The sequence below is a fragment of the Ostrea edulis genome, chromosome 5 (assembly GCF_947568905.1).
Source record: "Ostrea edulis chromosome 5, xbOstEdul1.1, whole genome shotgun sequence".
Lineage (NCBI taxonomy): Eukaryota > Metazoa > Mollusca > Bivalvia > Ostreida > Ostreidae > Ostrea > Ostrea edulis.
Window position 1 is genome coordinate 8,010,361 of NC_079168.1, and position 23,540 is coordinate 8,033,900.

The 23,540-nt window shown below is 32.7% G+C and overlaps 1 protein-coding gene across 2 annotated transcripts in view; it reads right to left on the reverse strand.

Annotated features, from left to right (window-relative positions):
* LOC125649985 (focadhesin-like) overlaps window positions 1-23,540 on the reverse strand; it is a 193,024-nt gene that overhangs the window by 138,061 nt on the left and 31,423 nt on the right. For both annotated transcript variants that reach the window (XM_048877901.2, XM_048877902.2), the window contains one exon: window positions 1,419-1,493. In XM_048877901.2, coding sequence (XP_048733858.2) covers window positions 1,419-1,493 — 75 coding nt within the window. The remainder of the gene's footprint in view (window positions 1-1,418; window positions 1,494-23,540) is intronic.

A 23,540-nucleotide genomic window follows, 5' to 3' on the forward strand; every position in this document is an offset into this window, starting at 1 on the left:
TAACTTACTGCCCAATCTTACCCTTCACTAATTTACTGCCCAATCTTACCCTTTCCTAATTTACTGCCCAATCTTACCCTTCACTAATTTACTGCCCAATCTTACCCTTTACTAATTTACTGCCCAATCTTACCCTTCACTAACTTACTGCCCAATCTTACGTTTTATTAATTGAATGTCCAATCTTACCCTTTACTAATTGACTGCCCAATCTTACCCTTTACTAATTTACTGCCTAATCTTACCCTTTACTAATTTACTGCCCAATCTTACCCTTCACTAATTTACTGCCCAATCTTACCCTTTACTAATTTACTGCCCAATCTTACCCTTCACTAACTTACTGCCCAATCTTACCCTTTACTAACTTACTGCCCAATCTTACCCTTTACTAATTTACTGCCCAATCTTACCCTTTACTAATTTTTTGCCCAATCTTACTCTTTACTAATTTTTTGCCCAATCTCACCCTTTACTAATTGACTACCCAATCTTACCCTTTACTAATTGACTGCCCAATCTTACCCTTTACTAATTGACTGCCCAATTTCACCTTTCACTAATTTACTGCCCAATCTCACCCTTTACTAATTGACTGCCCAATCTTACCCTTTACTAACTTACTGCCCAATCTTAGCCTTCACTAACTTACTGCCCAATCTTACCCTTTACTAATTTACTGCCCAATCTTAGCCTTCACTAACTTACTGCCCAATCTTACCCTTTACTAATTTACTGCCCAATCTTAGCCTTCACTAATTTACTGCCCAATCTTACCCTTTACTAATTTACTGCCCAATCTTAGCCTTTACTAATTTACTGACCAATCTCACCCTTTACTAATTGACTGCCTTATCTTGTCCTTTACTAATCGATTCTTTGACTGCCTCTATCTCCTTGGCATGCTGAATGGTATATGATTCATTATTTCTAAACCTTTGACGTGTATTTTTGTAATACAGTATTGTTAAGTAGACTAAAACATCATGTGCTATAAAAAATTCACACTTCTGGATAGCAAGATAGATGAAGGGTTTAAATCAAGGAGGGATGTGTATCAATAACCCTTAAGTTAGAGACAATGAAGTGCTAGGAATTGATTTCCATTCCACAAGTTCACTAATTAATCTAAAAGATTATTCCAATGTTTTGGAGGATATGACTGTTAAAAATTGGTCAAATCCTGATACAGACAAATGGACAGGCAGTACACAGCCAGACTTTAATCACAAATTGCACAAAAATGTCCACGGACATAAAATGCATAGAAATGTCCACGGACACAAAATGTAAAGAAATGTCCGATGACATAAAATGCACAGAAATGTCCAATATATGACATAAAATGCACAGAAATGTCCACGGACACAAAATGCACAAAGATGTCCGCGGAAAATTAGTGAGTGTTTGGGTGCTACCTTGGTCGACGTCTTTGTCAGTCTGTGTTCCAAAGACAACTTTTTCCTAAGGTCATCATGAAGCCTTTTGAAAGCCTACAAATAAAAGAAATTCAAAGTAAAATATTTTTCCTGATCATTTTTACAAAATTAATATAAAAGCAAGGTACGTTTGGGGCCAAATTTGGCCCTGCGTTCAAATTAAATGATATATCTCAAAACTCTTTCATATGGCGTACACTTCCATAAACTGGTTATGATGTCTTCGTAAAAAGCTTTACTTATGTATAAACATATGTTGTGCCATTTTGACGTTACTTTATGCGACGTATGGCACGCGCGAACCACATTAATTAGATAAACCTGCTTTAACGGAGATAAACTAACTTTATTGACCGTTAATCCTAGTTTTTCAATTTGATAAATTAAGTTTATCGTCGTTAAATCAAATTAACGACTGTTAATTCAAATTAACGACCGTTAATTCGAATTAACGATCGATAATACAAGTCCTTGGTTGTTTAAAACCCACTTTATCTGTTGTTAATGCCTTATCGATCGTTAATTCGAGTTAACGACAAATAATCCGGGTTTTTCAAGTCGTTAATGCAATTAATGGACAGCCAATCACAGCCGTCGATGTAAACACAAACAGACACCCCCGCCATTTTAAAATGAATCGTTTGGAGAAATCCCGTCAGCCGTCTGTTAACAGCATTAACCTGTCCTGTGCATAGAATTGCCTATGATTTTCTGAGGGTGTTGACCATTTTGCTTTTTTATCGTCAATTTTATTGCATCAGTCATAAGATATCGCTTCTAAAATAATGATAAGCCTAACTGGGGAATATCACAGATTTTTTTGAATTTTTCAAACCATTTTCCATCAATGGTAATTTTGCCTCGCATATAGTGAGATTCTGGTGATTTGGTTGACATTCTTCATATTGTCTTTCACGTGTATATGCTTCCAATTGCTACTTGAAAATTACTATATTGGAATTTACAAGGGGCGGGACTTTCAGGCGGTAAGACTAAAGCTGGGTCGGCTTCAGACTTTGTGCATAAAGCAAAACTCGAAAGCGGACGCTGGGTTCGCTTTAGTGGACCCGAGGTGAACGCAGAGTGAACCCAAATCGAACTCAATTTTTTTTTAAAAGTCAAAGGCTAATATCTTCAAAGATAAGGGGTGTGGCTGGGGTCATGCACCCAAGCATTTATGACTCAAGGATGCTTTAATTTGCCAAATTTGGATGAAATTGACTCAGTGGTTTGGGGGAAAAAAGATAAAAATGTAAAACGTTCATGACCACAATAAAGACAACAACAACAGACAAATTTTCATCAAAAAGCTCACCTGATCTAATAATGATAAACAAAACAATATCAGTGTAAAATCATAAAAATATTTTCACCCATGTACTGCATATCACCTTAATTCTAAAATCAAAATTCATTCTCTCTCTCTCTCTCTCTCTCTCTCTCTCTCTCTCTCTCTCTCTCTAAACCTGTCAATTTATATATTGGATATATCTTTTGGATATATTATTGCAAGCTAATTAAGTCACGTAAATGAATGGTTATTTTCAGTTTGAGTATAATAAAATCATAACAGTATTTTAAAGGATTTTACAGGATTTAATTCAAAGCATGTTAAACAGTTATGTACCTTTAGCATGTTTAAAACGCCATAGATTAAACCCTTTTTATGTTATTTTCACCCCATAAAATTGCATTTTCTAATTAAAAAATAATGTGGCCTTTTCACCTTTACTATATACATTTGTTCATTTCTAATATCATCAAAATCAAATATTTAAAATCTCTGGTTATAACCTGTAGTAGGTGTGAGAACCCTCACTGCTCAATGGCCGTAAGCGATGAGCATAGGCCTAAATTTGAAGCCCTTCACCGGTTTTGGTGACGTCTCCATATGAGTGAAAAATTCTCGAGCGAGATACAATCAATCATAAATCTACTAAAACCTGTAAAATATTTTTAAAACTTGCCCATCAATGCTCTTCTCCTCCAGTAATCAGAATGAGGAATGATATGGGCTTAGATGTGCATATTATTATATATAATTTTTTTTAAATAGAATCTCATCATCATCCCCATTATTACACTCTCTTTGTCCACTTTTAATCCATCTGCTCCTAATCAACTACTGCTTGCAGATATTTTCCTAACAATAATAATTAACTTTTTTAACTTCAAAGAACGTTTTTTCATTATGTAAAAATATAATGAATGCATTTATAGTCATTAAGACATACAATATTGGGATTTAATTAATAACTGCTCTTATCGGTTATCATACTGATGATCAGTTTAAAAATAAATTAGTTCACAACTAATATTACTGTGACGTATTTTTAACATCACAATCAAGATAAATAACTCATAAAAATGTACAGAAATTCTGTCCCAACCATCAAATACTTTGGGCACAAAAGACACACATTTGTGTTAAGGAGGTATGCTACACCAGAGAAATTTGATGTAGATCAAAAGTGGAGGATATGTACAACAATATTTTGAAGTTGAAAATTTTCAAATTTACTTTATTTTGTCAAAAAATACATTTTTAGTAGAAGGTAATCTGAAAAAAAATTAAAACCCCTGCTGGACTCGAACCTACGACCCACACTTCAACAGTCGGTATTCTAACTTACTGAGCTACTCGGCTAGGTATTTAAATGGAAAAGGAAAAGTCAAATATTGCTGATATCGATTTTTCATCCATGTTTTTAAAGGAAGTTAGCCATTATGACGATGTAGAGTACTACCTTAAATTATGAGGGCAATAAAGGTGGCAACAGACATATTTTTTTAATTCAAAATGATTTCAGGTAATATACACACTTTCTTCAAAAGGAAATAGATCTGAACTCGTAATTTATTTTAGTAACATTGATAGCATACACAAATATAACTTGCACTACAAAATTTGCTAGATAATGCTTTTGAAATGTACCTTAAATTTTTTCACAAAAAATGTGATGTTTTCTTTTTTTTTAAAAAGGGGGGGGGGGTATGGAACAAGTAGAAAATTACTTAATTGGCTTTAGACCTCAGGTATGACAATGAACTTTATTCTCATAAACTGTAACACAGTGCAGAGAAAATACATATGTACAAGGTGTACAAACAATATAATGGACAGAATTTAATAATGCTTGAAGAAGGGATTATAATTAACCAAGAGAGCCAACTCTCTCAATTATATTATCTAACAATTTACAAATTTTGCTAAGTTGATTAATATTTGTCACATTAAAACAATGATTTGAAAGTTTGTCCAGTCTATTTGTTTCTGCAGTTAAAGGTTCATTTAATATCCAAATATGTAACTGTGTGTATATATATATATATATATATATGCTTATTGCAATAGATAGCTGAAGAAGCTAACATAGTTCGACAAGGAGTCCGGTATCAGAAAAAAATTCCATGCATTTATTATGATTTTAAAAAAATAGGCCTCTACTACATGTGTGTACATTATATACTTTATAGATACAAATTTAGTCAATTTAAACTGTAAAATTGTAACATCTAACTCAAATCTATTCAGTACATTAATTTATATAGACAATAAACTGTGAAGCCACTTACTGTCTAACATCTTTTCTTGTTCGTCGTGGAGACTAAACTAAATGTAAGTTAACTACTAGTATACATGAAGACGGGGTCGTGTCAAGAAGCCTTACACGGATACAGGTAACATTACCTGTCGTAAGATGAGGGGGGGGGGGGCATCATACCCCAAACACACAAACAAAAGAGGAGACTAAGCCCCCATACACCATGTCTCGGGAGATCTGACACAGATTTGAAGTCCTTTATGAATACAACTTGGACCGAGTTTGGAAGATTTGACCAACAAATTATTATTAAATTAATTAACGTTATTGCAGTACAACTATAAAAATTTAATCCATAGAGGATCTACCCCAACATGAAAATATATTCTACTACGAAGTAAATTAGCGATATTCTGATAATAAACTGCAAATAATAAAAACTCTTCCGCACACCACGTCAACCAATCAAAATCAGCGTTACATCGGTAAATGCGAGTGATAAACCCGGTTTATCTATCGTTAATGCGAATTAAAATTTCTTTATATGTTTAATAATAACATTACAAGTCATATTAACGGTCGATAATGTGAGATAAAAAATGTAAACTACCGTTTATCCCACTTTATCGACCATTAATTCGAGTTAACGTGATAAACTAACTTTATCGACCGTTAATTCGAATTAATGCCGTTAGGATTAACGGTCGATAAAGTTAGTTTATCTCCGTTAAAGCAGGTTTATCTAATTAATGTGGTTCGCGCGTGCCATAGCAACGTCATGAACAAGAAAGCTTAACGTCATGAACTCAATATGAAAATAATCCAATTTATGTCACCATATGCTTCAAGTTTTATTAAACAAATGTGCACTATGATTTTTATTTGAAAAGTTTAATTGGTTTTTTCCGAAAGTTTTAATCAATTGTAGATGATTCGATGCGGCGGATGCTGTGATTTGAAGGACGATTAGTGTAAATGTATCTATTAAGAATTGTAGAGCAACCAATATATTGTAATGAATTGATTTTCAAGTGTATATATTAAAAGCCTGTATGTTTGACTTGCTACTAATTCAATTTTTACGGGGAAAATATAATCGAATTTTGCATTAATTTGAACTCTTGCACTATTATGCTCTGACGTAAAGGTACCGATTAAGCTATCACGCTTTCATTTTCGATATTTGTAATATTAAACTTTTTATTTTACAAATAAAGATTGCATTCAGTTGCAGACGTGAATTTTTTTAAAAAACCAGGCCAAATTAAAGCCATAATAAAATTCTAACTTAATAACATACATACTATATATCATGAGTGGGTTTTTTTCAGATGGACAATCATTAGATGTGTCTGACAGATTGCTTAATACAATATTAGAATAGCATTTGAATATATACATGCAACATACCCAAAAAGTGATAATTAGCCTACATGTACGTTAGAACATTATGACTGGAAAGGCGTATTTAGACATGTATTTATAGATACGCATTGTAACTGGCACAGTATATGCACACCAATTTAGAGGGATAACTCATATCATATACTATCTATAATAAAAAAGAATATGTGATTGACCTTTGCCATGTGTTACATTAATTGCATTGATAGCATTGCGTATCCATATCAAACATAAAACGAGTAAAATTGGAATCGGAAATATCTGTGTTGAAGATTCCAATTCTCTGATTACACACTATCTTCTTCAATGCAAACTACGTAGTCTTATAAAATTTAGTATGCTGTACATATGGATGTTATCTATTCATTAAACTTGTATGTATGAACACCATCAACGTTGAAATTTGTATTACAGATGAACGCGGGAAACAGTTTACGTTAAATTTGATAGTCTGCGCATTTATCAACCACGTCGAAATTTTGCTCATTACTGACTTTCAACATGATTAAAGTGCACACAAAACATCTTTATGGTTGATGCACATGCTCTATCATAAAAATAGTTTTAAAGGCAAAAAACCCAGCCAATTTCGGTAAATCTTGTCAATCGCAGATGACGAAAATGACGTCACAGAACATATTACGTCATTGATTTCCACAAGTATCATCAGGGTCAATGCCCTAGTGCATAATCATAATGATTAAACCAAGTGAAACCTCATTTTAGGTTTACCCTAATTTGGAGGCGAAAATTGGGGCTTAATGTACCTTGCTCTTTACATAAAAAGTTACAAAGTTAGTACATGTAAAATTTACACAACATAAGATCAAATGTTAACAACAAAAGTTGGAATACAGTACAACACAGCTATTCTATGAAAAACACAATTCAACATCGCTATTTTATAAATAGTATTAATACAACTACAGTGTACCTATATCACAGACACAGTAATTCAATGACACATAATAGTACAACAAAGCTATTTCATGTTTTGAATAGATTTTTTTCATCAAATTCATTTGTGACCTTTTGTTTGATTTTCATATTATATCTTCTTCCTATATACTCAATTCACTAATTTAAAAACATCTGGAAACGAAAAACTGATATAAACTTGAATCTCATCCACTAAAACATCTGTACACATGTAAAACTGAATATAAACTCCAATCTCATCCACTAAAACATCTGTACACATGTAAAACTGAATATAAACTCCAATCTCATCCACTAAAACACCTGTACACATGTAAAACTGAATATAAACTCCAATCTCATCCACTAAAACATCTATACACATGTAAAACTGAATATAAACTCCAATCTCATCCACTAAAACACCTGTACACATGTAAAACTGAATATAAACTCCAATCTCATCCACTAAAACATCTATACACATGTAAAACTGAATATAAACTCCAATCTCATCCACTAAAACATCTATACACATGTAAAACTGAATATAAACTCCAATCTCATCCACTAAAACACCTGTACACATGTAAAACTGAATATAAACTCCAATCTCATCCACTAAAACATCTGTACACATGTAAAACTGAATATAAACTCCAATCTCATCCACTAAAACACCTGTACACATGTAAAACTGAATATAAACTCCAATCTCATCCACTAAAACATCTATACACATGTAAAACTGAATATAAACTCCAATCTCATCCACTAAAACACCTGTACACATGTAAAACTGAATATAAACTCCAATCTCATCCACTAAAACATCTGTACACATGTAAAACTGAATATAAACTCCAATCTCATCCACTAAAACATCTGTACACATGTAAAACTGAATATAAACTCCAATCTCATCCACTAAAACATCTGTACACATGTAAAACTGAATATAAACTCCAATCTCATCCACTAAAACATCTGTACACATGTAAAACTGAATATAAACTCCAATCTCATCCACTAAAACATCTGTACACATGTAAAACTGAATATAAACTGGAATCTCATCCACTAAAACATCTGGAAACAGGTTAAACTGAGATAAACTGGAATCTCATTATAGCCCTGCTGAAAAAGATATACACATACCAAAGGTTGAATTCATCTAGAATTTAACACACACACACACACCCAAGACTGAACTTAACAGAGATATTCATGCAGCCCAGCCTTGGATTTCTCAAAACAATCTCAAACTTAAGTTGGAGTTCTCTTTTACTTGAGCAGTCAAAATTTGAGTAAAATCTCGCACTTAAATCCAAGTTTCCACTTAAGCTCTTTTTGAAAAATCTAGTGTGATTTATTTCATTCTATCCTGATTTTCTTCAGAATAAGAACTTAAAATAATCATTAAAAGTCAAAGAAGAGGCCCATGGGCTACATTGCTCATCTGAATCCCCTTGGTCAATATTTAAAGATTTTGACTATATGTTCGCATTTAAAACTTTGATCCCTATTGTGGTCCTGCAATCTACTACCAGGGGCCATGATTTTCACAAACTCAAATCTGCACTATGTCACTGGAACCTTTCATGTAAATGTAAATTTCTCTGGTCTAATGGTTTTCGTCGAGATTTTTAAACATTTTCTCTATATATTTGTATGGAAATGATCCCCTATAGTGGCCCCACCCTTCCCCCCGGGGGGGGGGGGGGGAGCATGAATTAAACTATCTTAAATCCCATGCACTATGTCAGGAAGCTTTCATGTATATGTCAACTTTTCTGGCCCACTGGTTCTTGAGAAGACTTTTTAAAGATTTTTCCCTATATAATTGTATAATTGTATGTAAAACTTTGATCCCCTATTGTGGCTCCATCCTATCCCCAGGGCCATGATTTTAACAAACTTGAACCTGCACTATGTAAGGAAGCTTTCATGTAAATTCTACTTTCCTGGCCCAGTGGTTTTTGCATGAGAAGATTTTCAAATATGTTCCCATGCATTTGTATGTAAAACTTTGATCCCCTTTTGTGGCCCCATCCTTCACCTGGGGGTCGTGATTTTAACAAACCTGAATCTGCACTATGTCAGGAAGCTTTCAGGTAATTTTCTACTTTCCTGGCCCAGTGGTTCTTGAGAAGATTTTTAAATGATCCCACCCTATTTTTGCATTTTTGAGATTATCTCCCTTTTGAAGAGGGTATGGCCCTTCATTTGAACAAACTTGAAAGCCCTTCACCCAAGGATGCTTTTTGCCAAGTTTGGTTGAAATTGGCCTTGTAGTTCTGGAGAAGTTGAAAATGTAAAAAGTTTACAGATGGACATGCAGACGACGGACAACAGGCAATCATAAAAGCTCACTTGAGCTTTCAGCTCAGGTGAGCTAAAAAATCATAGGCCTGCTAATGACTCTGTAAGGTCATAAATCCGATTCAATCATTTGCAACATCAGTTGTTGCATCATACGTTTATGAATCATACCTGCTGGAGAAAGTTATTGAAACTTTTAGAGTAACAATAATATTTATTTAAGTATGGAGTGATTATCTTTTGAAATTCACATAGCTTATAAAAAACGCCATCGCGTGATCAGATATATTTTCATAACACACTAAAGACATGCCTAGTTTGCAATACATTGTCTGCCGCTCATAATGAAGATGTCACCAGCTGTAGGTGAAGTGCCAGAAATTTAAACATAATGCATAATGCTCAAATTGACAAATGTCACACAAATTCTCGGAGGAGAGGAACGTAGAACAGAGACACAAACAATCCAATACAACAGTCAGTTTTTAAACAAATTAAATATTCAGTTGAGCTTACTACAGACAATAAATCAAAGCACTTTCCAATATCAAAGAAGGGAAGATCACTTTTAAGTCTAACGCTTGCTCCCAATGGGGGTCATCTCAGGGTCTCTGGATTTCTTTTATGATGGATAGGAAACATATATCAAACAGCACACACATTCTACACTATTCAGACATGCAATCAGTTTATAATTCTTCTAATCAATGAAAATAATACACAAGAACAAACACCACAGCAACACAGCGTTGCTTTGTTATATGACCAAACCTACATAAAACTTCATGCAGGCTGCATTTTCACATTTTCTATGACTGCCTCGAGTTTTCATATTTTCCATGTAAGAATGACTTCATGTAAATAACCGATTGTATGTTGTATTTTTTACACAGACATAATCATATAGAGATGCCACCAGCTGTAGGACGAGTACCACCTTGACATGGCTGTAGCAGTTGTGCCTCAACAGTGACACAGGACCTTCAGATCTAAATGACCCACGACTTTCACTTTTAATGCCAAGTGCCTGACGAAGTAGCAGTTACTATCTTATACCATACAGTGGAAATTTTTCCGTGGGTTTAAATTTTGGTGATTCAACTTAAAGTCACCACTATCTTGAAGCAATGCTGGTATTCCCTTGTCAGGTTTATAAATGCAAAATAAATCATTTTTTAATGAAGATAAATAATGATTTTCAAATTAGAATCCTTTATTATTATTTAGTATCAAATTACATGGACATGTACTGATCTATTTGTTTTGGATACATTTATTTTGAATATGCATGCATGGTTATAAAATAAATGTAATACATGTACAAACTGAATTCCTGTTTAGAATTACCTGTGCGTTAAGTTAAATTGGAAAAAAATCATAACATTTCTAAGTAAAGGGTGACAATGTTATATAATATAAATTTGGACCTTATAAGCTTGAGATGACGCAATTCAATTATGTTTTTAAAGTGTGAAGTTGTTTTCTATTAATCATATTGCATAAATGTGAATATATCCCCGCGTGAAATTCATTATTAGGCACTTATAATTGTATGTATTTACTTCCAATCCCTTTCTAAATTTTCATAATATTAATCAAATTAAACTTTTATTTTTCACAACTAGCCTATGATACATCAATTATACTTGATGGTAGCAAGGAATCTCTTCTAGAAACAATAAAAGTATTGCAACACTTTTCTGAAATGTCAGGACTAAAAGTTAATTTTTCAAAAACCAACACAATATGGATTGGATCAAAAAATATAGTCAGGATAGCCTTTCTATATAAAGACTTTCATGTGAATTGGGGGACTTGTAAGTTTACTCTACTTGGAATTAATTTTGATGTATAGAGTTACAGAACATGTCAAAACTAAATTATCAGCCAAAGTTAAGCAGAATAAAATCAATCTTAAATCAATGGGAGATTAAGACATTTGACATCAATAGGAAAAATTACTGTTATCAAAACTCTGGTTTTGCCTCTATTAAATCATATTTTTATGGCAATTCCAAATCCCGATGACAGCTATGTAAAGAATTAGATAAACTATTCTTTTCTTTCTTATGGAGCCATTCTCAACATAGAATTAAAAAAGAGGTAATCGTAAAGCAATATGAGGATGGTGGGTTAAAAATTATCAATGTAAAGGCTTTTATATTTATATAAGCCTCTTTAAAATTGTTTTGGATGAGACAACTCCTTTTTTCAGATAGGGGTTTGCATAATTTCATACCAAATTTAGATCTTAATAAAGTTGTGGAATAGAATACATAAAAAAAATAAAGACATCACTGAAAAACAAATTTTGGGTTGATGTATTTGATTTTTGGATTGAGCTACATCATAAACAAAATCCATTTACAGTAACAGCAGATACTCCAATATTTTACAATTCTAACTTTCTTGTGGGTAGGAAAGCATTTCTTAATAAATTCATGTTTCACAATAATATTAAATACCTTAATGACCTTTTTGATGAAGAGGGTTTGTTCCCGACTTATGAATCTTTCTGTAACATTTATCCAAAAGTGAAAATTAATTTTTCAGAATATATGAGTGTTATAAATGTTATTAAAGCATGGATGAAAAAAGTCAAGTTTGATAAAAAATTAAATTAACAAAGCCCCTGATTATGTCGAGTATATATACTCGTCTACGATGCAAAAAATCAAGACAATTTTATACTCTTCTAAATCAAAATTGCACAGAACCTACTGGTAAAAGAAAGTGGAATGAAATATTTGAATTAAATGACACAGAATGGAAAATGATTTTCAGATTGCCCTTTAAAGTTACAAGTAATTGTAAACTGCAATCGTTCTGAACAAAATTTTAGCTTCAAACTCATACTTATTCAAAATCAAAATTAGAGATGATAAGAATTGCACATTCTGTCAGATAGAAGAAGAAACAATTGAACATTTGTTTTGGGAATGTGATAGTGTTCAGCATTTCTTAAGAGAATTTGAAGTTTGTTTTGAACACAAGACCATGCAATCTTCAAATATCAATAACAAAAAATAATTTTATTTTTGGATTTTTGGATTAAAAGAAAAGTATACAAAATAATCTTGTTCTTTGCCTGAAACATTATATCTACACTATGAGATGTAAAGGGAAGACACTGAATGTAAATGTTACGATATTGCTAATGAATACATTTTATGAAACTCTCAGACATATTGCATATAAAAATGGTGAAAAAGATTTGTTTGACACCTGCTGTAACCGCTGGAATCAATTATTTCATATCGAGTGTTTGTTTTTTCTTTAAAAAAAATAAACTTCAATATATTAGATAATGACTGTATGTATGTGTATATATATATATATATATATATATATATCTAAAGAATATATACAAATACCTTTAGTAGCTTGTTATAAACATTTTGTACAAGTTTCTTTGCAGAATGTATATATATATATATATATATATATATATATATATATATATATATATATATATATGATTAATTATAAATATATTATAAAATATATTAATTATAATTAGAAAAATTTTAAAAATTGAATTATTTTGACTGTGTGATATCAACTCTTTCTATTTGGATTCTATATATATATATATATATATATATATATATATATATATATATATATAAAAATATATATATATATACTGTATGTATGTTCAAAAAAAAATATTTTAAAAAACTCTTTTATTTTGGCAAGTACACTGTAAAATCTCTCTTTCCTGCAATGTTTATATATGTATGAACAAATAGTATCGAAAGTGTTCGAAATGCAGAATTTGAAATCGAGGCAAAACCATTCATTTACATCTTAGACCAAACGTTCCATTCTTAATGAGAACCATTTGTTCCCAATCTCAAAGCATTCCATTCCCAATAACATAACCATGCATTCTGTTCCCGATAACAACCATTCTGTTCCCAATAACAACCATTCTGTTCCTGATAACAACCATTCTGTTCCCGATAACAACCATTCTGTTCCCGATAACAACCATTCTGTTCCCAATAACAACCATTCTGTTCCCAATAACAACCATTCTGTTCCCAATAACAACCATTCTGTTTAAATAACAACCATTCTGTTCCCGATAAGAACAGTTCCGGTCAAACCCTTTTGCGTTTGTTTCCCCCCCAACAAAACCATTCGTTACCAAACTGTTCACCGTTGATTCACCGTTCCACTGGTGTAGTAGTACGCTTCAGGGTCTGTAATATGAACCATACATATTATGTGATCCGGAAACCATGATGAGATGTCATAAACCTGAAACTTTCTTCAATGATTCAGATCAGAGCTAACATCTGATTTTAACAGTTTTATTGTACACTTCAGACAAATTAGGAATTGGTAATTTTTCAACTTAACAACCCCTAATGGGGACATGAATGCAGTACAACAGGCTTTCTCACTCTATAATGGCCAAATCTCACCTTCTATTCATCAATTTATAAAGTGCAGTACAATTAAAGAAAATCCTGGTAAAAGACTTCTCCTGATAGTTTTATCCTGCAACTCTTAAAATTGCATTTAAATACATGCATGGTTCTAATCTTCGTCTCATCATTACAATCATCATGTGAGCTAGGTTAAGGTGGACAATTACATTAGTATAATATCAATTTCAAATGCATCAAAAGACAAAGACTTAGTATTTAATGAATGATAACAAAATCAAAATAGAACTATTTGTATTAATGCTAAAAAGAGGAATTTCAAAATTCAATCCCAAGTTCTCCACTCAATGTACACATGTTGGTATACCATGCACATGTTCATACACTAACACACATTGTACACATGTTGATATAACATGCACATGTTCACACACATTGTACACATGTTGATATAACATGCACATGTTCATACACATTGTACACATGTTGATATACCATGCACATGTTCATACACTGATACACATTGTACACATGTTGATATAACATGCACATGTTCACACACATTGTCACATGTTGATATAACATGCACATGTTCATACACTGACACACATTGTACACATGTTGATATAACATGCACATGTTCATACACATTGTACACATGTTGATATAACATGCACATGTTCACACACATTGTACACATGTTGATATAACATGCACATGTTCATACACATTGTCACATGTTGATATAACATGCACATGTTCATACACATTGTCACATGTTGATATAACATGCACATGTTCACACACATTGTACACATGTTGATATAACATGCACATGTTCACACACATTGTCACATGTTGATATAACATGCACATGTTCATACACATTGTACACATGTTGATATAACATGCACATGTTCACACACATTGTACACATGTTGATATAACATGCACATGTTCATACACTCACACACATTGTACACGTTATCATGGATAATAACAAACTTCCTCAGATCAAACCAGAAGTTGTCTAATCAAATGGTCATCTGATATATTATTTTTTTTTTTTTATTGAAAATGTTGCTTTTAAAAAAATCAATGAATCAATTTTACAAATGGATGGACAGACACAACAAGATAAGAGGCCACTGGGTCACATCACTCACCTGAGTCACCATGCCCCATATCTAGAGATTTTCCATATATATTTGCATGTAAAACTTTGGTCTCTATTGTAGCCCAAACTTAACCCTGGGGGTCATGATTTTTACAAACTTGAATCTGAATTATATGTCAGGAACCTTTCATGTAAATGTAACATCTTTGGCCCAAAGGTTCTTGAGAAGATTTTAGAAAGATTTTTTTTCTATATATATTAGTATATAAAATTTTGATCCCCTATTGTGGCCCCATCCTACCCCAGGGGTCATGATTCTAACAAACTTGCATCTGCACTATGTCAGGAAGCTTTCATGTGAATTTCAGCTCCTAGTGGCCCAGTAGTTCATCATTGAGAAGATTTTTTAAATGACCCCACCATATTTTTGCATTTTTGTGATTATCTCCCCTTTGAAGGAGGCATGGCCATTTATTTGAACAAACTTGAAAGCCCTTCACCCAAGGATGCTTTGTGCCAGGTTTGGTTGAAATTGGCCCTGCAGTTCTGGAGAAGAAGATGAAATGTGAAAAGTTTACACCTACTCCGATGCTGATGACGTCGGCACTCAGACGACAGACAACGGACTTTGGATCAAAAAAGCTCACTTGAGCCTTTGGCTCAGGTGAGCTAAAAAGCCCACCTGTTCAATGAGCTTTTAGAAAAGAAAACTGTTCAGTTAATCAGCACAATAATTAACCTTAATTCTAATTAAGTTTAATTCTGTTGTGAATGTTTATTGAACAAGATAATGAGTTTATGTTTCACTGCTTTAGAGTGTCAACTAATCCCTTTACTTTACAACTTTAATGGATTTTCTAGTTCTGTAGTCCATTTCATCTCCACTAAATTAAGGTAATCAAGTATTTCACACCTCCAAGAACAGCAAATCACAGGTGTGTACAAAAGATTGACAGGACCATGTTCTATAGGTAGCTTTGTTTCATGTTTCCTACTTTACATACAAAACAGGAAATTATAAAGTGCTCAACAACTCTGAAAGACAGCAAATCAGATATGTAGAAATAGAGGAGATTTACATCTTCAGACATCATAATAATGATAACATTGATTTATTTAAAAAATGGTTTTGTGTTTGGAAAAAAAACATCACAATAAACCATAAAATTATCTTAAACCATAACCACACTGACATGGTTACAGTACTGCATAAAAATACAGAAAACAGAAATGATACTAATCCATCATAAGCACCCCCCCCCCCCCTACCCCCACCCCATCAGACTTCCTACATTTTATGACAACGCCAAACCTCTGTCTATATATGCTGAAGCATACATTGCGTCACTCAATGAAATCAACATGATTCTGTGTATTGCTGTGTTTGTCATTCATCACATTGAAATCTGTAGAAACAAAGGATCTGTCAAAGGAAGCTACATTGTATCTCTTCATTATGCATGTCAGATATCAATACAAGCAATCTTGGTTCCTTTGTTGGATAGCTTGGCGTGTAATGTCTCGTTTTTGCCGAGAATTTCCTGATATTAGATGATAAACTCCCCTATCACTACATGGATCTGACATTATAAACTTGCTGCCAATTCGCAATTAAATTCTTGCACACAAAATGTAGTCCTTTCCGTCAACCCTTTCTATAGTTGTACTGACATTTAAAACGTCATCTGGATAAGGCTATCTACAGTCAAATGCACAGTATATTTGGGCCAATACAGTAAGCATACTGAACTGTAGTATCTACAAAGTTTATAGCATCATGTGTGGTTGTACTCAAAAGCTAAGAGGTTAACTTTATTTTAAAACAAAAACTGCCCTGAATGATAGAATTATTCACTTGCTTATCCACGACTTCAGAAGAGATGCAGAGGCTAAGTGACTGAAGCATTTGCTTTGTGACCCAGATATCTTGAGTTTGGGGGCTCTTGTACCTTGGCCACATCAATCCAAGATGTAAAAATATACATTTAGGTACATGTACATGTAGTGATAGCTCCTTTGACAAACATTTGTTATATTGCAGTGAGAGATAAGGTCCTTTGGATTAAACCTTAAAGACCAATTGCCACTATAAAACAAGAAGAAATGTTTTATAAAACATATATGCCCCCTGTGGTGCAAAATTGAAAAGGGTAGTGTTACATGTAATTATGTATATGAATCTGTGGTAGTGTTACATGTATGTATGTATCTGAATCTGTGGTAATGTTACATGTATGTATATGAATCTGTGGTAGTGTTACATGTATGTATATGAATCTGTGGTAATGTAACATGTATGTATATGAATCTGTGGTAGTGTTACATGTATGTATATGAATCTGTGGTAATGTTACATGTATGTATATGAATCTGTGGTAGTGTTACATGTATGTATGTGAATCTGTGGTAATGTTACATGTATGTATATGAATCTGTGGTAATGTTACATGTATGTATATGAATCTGTGGTAATGTCACATGTATGTATATGAATCTGTGGTAGTGTTACATGTATGTATATGAATCTGTGGTAGTGTTACATGTATGTATGTATATGAATCTGTGGTAGTGTTACATGTATGTATGTATATGAATCTGTGGTAATGTTACATGTATGTATGTATATGAATCTGTGGTAATGTTACATGTATGTATGTATATGAATCTGTGGTAATGTTACATGTATGTATGTATATGAATCTGTGGTAATGTTACATGTATGTATATGAATCTGTGGTAGTGTTACATGTATGTATGTATATGAATCTGTGGTAGTGTTACATGTATGTATGTATGTATGTGAATCTGTGGTAATGTTACATGTATGTATGTATATGAATCTGTGGTAATGTTACATGTATGTATATGAATCTGTGGTAGTGTTACATGTATGTATATGAATCTGTGGTAATGTTACATGTATGTATGTATATGAATCTGTGGTAATGTTACATGTATGTATATGAATCTGTGGTAGTGTTACATGTATGTATGTATATGAATCTGTGGTAGTGTTACATGTATGTATGTATATGAATCTGTGGTAGTGTTACATGTATGTATGTATGTGAATCTGTGGTAATGTTACATGTATGTATATGAATCTGTGGTAATGTTACATGTATTTATATGAATCTGTGGTAGTGTTACATGTATGTATATGAATCTGTGGTAATGTTACATGTATGTATATGAATCTGTGGTAATGTTACATGTATGTATATGAATCTGTGGTAATGTTATGTGTGTATATGAATCTGTGGTAATGTTACATGTATGTATGTGAATCTGTGGTAGTGTTACATGTATGTATATTAATTTGTGGTAGTGTTACATGTATGTATGTATATGAATCTGTGGTAGTGCTACATGTATGTATATGAATCTGTGGTAGTGTTACATGTATGTATGTATGTATGTGAATCTGTGGTAATGTTACATGTATGTATATGAATCTGTGGTAATGTTACATGTATGTATATGAATTTGTGGTAGTGTTACATGTATGTATGTATGTGAATCTGTGGTAATGTTACATGTATGTATATGAATCTGTGGTAATGTTACATGTATGTATATGAATCTGTGGTAATGTTACATGTATGTATGTATATGAATCTGTGGTAATGTTACATGTATGTATGTATATGAATCTGTGGTAATGTTACATGTATGTATATGAATCTGTGGTAATGTTACATGTATGTATATGAATCTGTGGTAATGTTACATGTATGTATATGAATCTGTGGTAATGTTATGTGTGTATATGAATCTGTGGTAATGTTACATGTATGTATGTGAATCTGTGGTAGTGTTACATGTATGTATATGAATTTGTGGTAGTGTTACATGTATGTATGTATATGAATCTGTGGTAGTGCTACATGTATGTATATGAATCTGTGGTAGTGTTACATGTATGTATGTATGTATGTGAATCTGTGGTAATGTTACATGTATGTATATGAATCTGTGGTAATGTTACATGTATGTATATGAATTTGTGGTAGTGTTACATGTATGTATGTATGTGAATCTGTGGTAATGTTACATGTATGTATATGAATCTGTGGTAATGTTACATGTATGTATATGAATCTGTGGTAATGTTACATGTATGTATGTATATGAATCTGTGGTAATGTTACATGTATGTATGTATATGAATCTGTGGTAATGTTACATGTATGTATATGAATCTGTGGTAATGTTACATGTATGTATATGAATCTGTGGTAATGTTACATGTATGTATATGAATCTGTGGTAGTGTTACATGTATGTATGTATATGAATCTGTGGTAGTGTTACATGTATGTATATGAATCTGTGGTAATGTTACATGTATGTATATGAATCTGTGGTAGTGTTACATGTATGTATATTTGAATCTGTGGTAGTGTTACATGTATGTATATGAATCTGTGGTAATGTTACATGTATGTATATGAATCTGTGGTAATGTTACATGTATGTATATGAATCTGTGGTAATGTTACATGTATGTATATGAATCTGTGGTAATGTTACATGTATGTATATGAATCTGTGGTAGTGTTACATGTATGTATGTATATGAATCTGTGGTAGTGTTACGTGTATGTATATGAATCTGTGGTAATGTTACATGTATGTATATGAATCTGTGGTAATGTTACATGTATGTATATGAATCTGTGGTAATGTTACATGTATGTATATGAATCTGTGGTAATGTTACATGTATGTATATGAATCTGTGGTAATGTTACATGTATGTATGTATATGAATCTGTGGTAGTGTTACATGTATGTATGTATATGAATCTGTGGTAGTGTTACATGTATGTATATGAATCTGTGGTAATGTTACATGTATGTATATGAATCTGTGGTAATGTTATGTGTGTATATGAATCTGTGGTAATGTTACATGTATGTATGTATATGAATCTGTGGTAGTGTTACATGTATGTATATGAATCTGTGGTAATGTTACATGTATGTATATGAATCTGTGGTAATGTTATGTGTGTATATGAATCTGTGGTAATGTTACATGTATGTATGTATATGAATCTGTGGTAATGTTACATGTATGTATATGAATCTGTGGTAATGTTACATGTATGTATATGAATCTGTGGTAGTGTTACATGTATGTATATGAATCTGTGGTAATGTTACATGTATGTATATGAATCTGTGGTAGTGTTACATGTATGTATATGAATCTGTGGTAATGTTACATGTATGTATATGAATCTGTGGTAATGTTATGTGTGTATATGAATCTGTGGTAATGTTACATGTATGTATATGAATCTGTGGTAATGTTACATGTATGTATATGAATCTGTGGTAGTGTTACATGTATGTATATGAATCTGTGGTAGTGTTACATGTATGTATATGAATCTGTGGTAGTGTTACATGTATGTATGTATATGAATCTGTGGTAATGTTACATGTATGTATATGAATCTGTGGTAATGTTACATGTATGTATGTATATGAATCTGTGGTAATGTTACATGTATGTATGTATATGAATCTGTGGTAGTGTTACATGTATGTATGTATATGAATCTGTGGTAATATTACATGTATGTATATGAATCTGTGGTAGTTTGGGTTTTACTTTTACATGGTACTATTATTTCTGGATTTCGATCCCGATGTAAATTATTCACCGTTGTATTTGACCACGCCCACTTTGTCTTTCAGCCAATAACTTTAATGACAGTTTCTATTGTTTAATTTGTTATATAAAGCCATGCAGCTTACAATTCATCGAAGCGAGATATCTGGCCTTGCTAGCTTACACTTCTCCTTCCATTATTCCTATTTTGGAATTACGTTTTGTTCGTGTACTTTGCTCCTTTTTATTTACTAAATTATTATATTACCTTTGGGTTGGGGGAATTTCTTGATAGTTTATAAGCTAAGTTCTAGGCTTTAGGAGTTTGTATTTGTCATATTCATATTGGTAATAAATTCTTAAAGTGTTGTTAATCTTATTAAGGTCTTCCATTTCCAACGGAAGACCTTATCATAGTGTAGTTGGGTCGTTTCGAAGTTACCACTATCAAATCAAATAAACAAACACAACGCGAAGTAGACCATACAACACCAGACCTGCTACACATCATTGAATTGATACTAGTACCATAACAATTCAAGATATTGACAACATCTTCCTATGTTCAGAATAGATTGACCATTAGCCTTTGACCATGTGACCTAAAAATCAATAGGGGTCATCTACTCCTCAAGGATGTACCAGTATACCAAGTTTGATGTCTGTCAAGCAAATAGTTCTTTAGTGTTAAATCTAGGATCTAGAGAGGACACACATATCACACATGTATGTTTAAAAGGGCACTTTTTGTTGCGGCAAGACAATTTCGGGGCACTTTCATAGTTATGATAGTAATAGAATAATCATTTAGCCTCATTAAAAGTTAATACCTGCTGCCTTGATTTTAAACTTTTCAATCAAATTTGAATTAAAGAACAATTGTTTATATTCACAATTATTTTTTAAAAACTTTAAAGAAAAAAAGGCATGGTGCAATTAAAAAGGGCATGGCACGGCACCATGCTAGTTAGCTTTAGATTTAACACTAGTTCTTAAAATACAGGAGAAAATGTATTACTATGTCCAGTTTGATCCTTGGCCTTTGACAATGTGAACACAAAATTAATAGGGCTCATCTACTCCTTATGATGTACAGGTGTACCAAATTTGATGTCTGTCAAGCAAAGGGTTCTCAAGATATTGAGCAAACAATATCTTCCTATGTCAAGAGTGGATTGACCCTTGACCATGTGACCTTAAAATCAACAGGGATCATTTACTAAGTTTGATGTCTGTCAAGCAAAGCATTCTCAAGATATGGAGTGGACAGTATATTCCTGTGTCCAGAGCTGATTGATCCTTGACCTTTTGACCTGAAAATCAATAGTGGTCACCTTCTACTAATAACCAACCATACTAAATAACATTACGATCAAGTGAATGGTCCTCAAGATACTGAGTGGACAACATGTGGTCTACCAACAGATCGACCACAAGGTGCAAACAATATGTCCCTCTTCTTTGAAGGGGAGGGGCATTAAAATAAGAGGCCCATGGGCCACATCACTCACCCGAGTTACCTTGGCCCTGTCATTGTTCAGCAGATATGCTTTTTATAACATTTCTTTTATCAATCTTTATTCCTATGAAAACTGTTTACCCCATATTTGGCTCTAACCTAGCTCCAAAGGAGCATGATATAACTAAAACTGAATCAACGTAATACAGATATGTCTCAACACCAATGTGAGTAATATGACCTTGCTGTTCTGGTTAAGACCAAGGTCACAAAGGTCATACATCATGGCATAAAATGAAAGATTTTGCCATCAGAAATCTATATGCAAAATATGTAAGACCTACCTTAATAAATATTTCAGGAGATATTGAATACGTCAGATTTTTTAAAAAGTAGGTCTTACTCCAAGGTCAAGGTCACACCTCAAGGAATAAAATCTTGTCATAAAATCTATATAAAAAATATAAAAACCCTACCTAAAATAGTTCCATATATATTTAATAGATTATGTTTTCTTAAAATTAGGTCAAACTTTGAGTTCAAGGTCACAAAGTCAAATACCATGATATAAAATGTAAGGTCTTGCCATATGATATAGTAAAATTGCACAAAATGTCCATGGTATAGGTAATAAGTAGAAAAAATATATATCCAATGATGACTAAGTACACATGATCCACACACACACACACACACACACACACACACACATATATATATATATATATACATATACATAAAATATGAAAGATGTACCTTTATTAGTTCAGGAAATATTGAAAAGGTCATTTTATTAAAGTAAGTCAAACTTTCAGTTCAAGGTCACAACCACACATGCATCCCATGAAAGGTCTTGCTGTAAAGAATGTATAAGCAAAATATGAAAGCCCTAGCTTAGATAGTTCAAGAGATATTTTCAAATATTGTTCCTATATATCAGCATATAAAATTTTTATCCCCCGTTGTGGCCCTGCCCCACTCTAATCTCAGGAATCATAATTTGAACAAACTTCCTGACATAGAGTAGATTTAAAAATCTACTCTATGTCAGGAAGCTTTCATGTGAATTTCAACTTTTTTGGTTCAATGGTTTTTGAGAAGATTTTAAAAGATGTCTCCCATATACATCTATCAATATATAACACTTTGATCCCCTATTATAGCTCCATCCTAACTTCAGCCAAGGACCATGATTTCCTTTGAATCTACACTATGTCAGGAAGCTTTTATGTAAATGTAAACTTTTCTGGCCCAGTGGTTCTTGAGAAGATTTTTCCTATATATCAGCATGTGAAACTCTATGTGCCCCCCTCCCC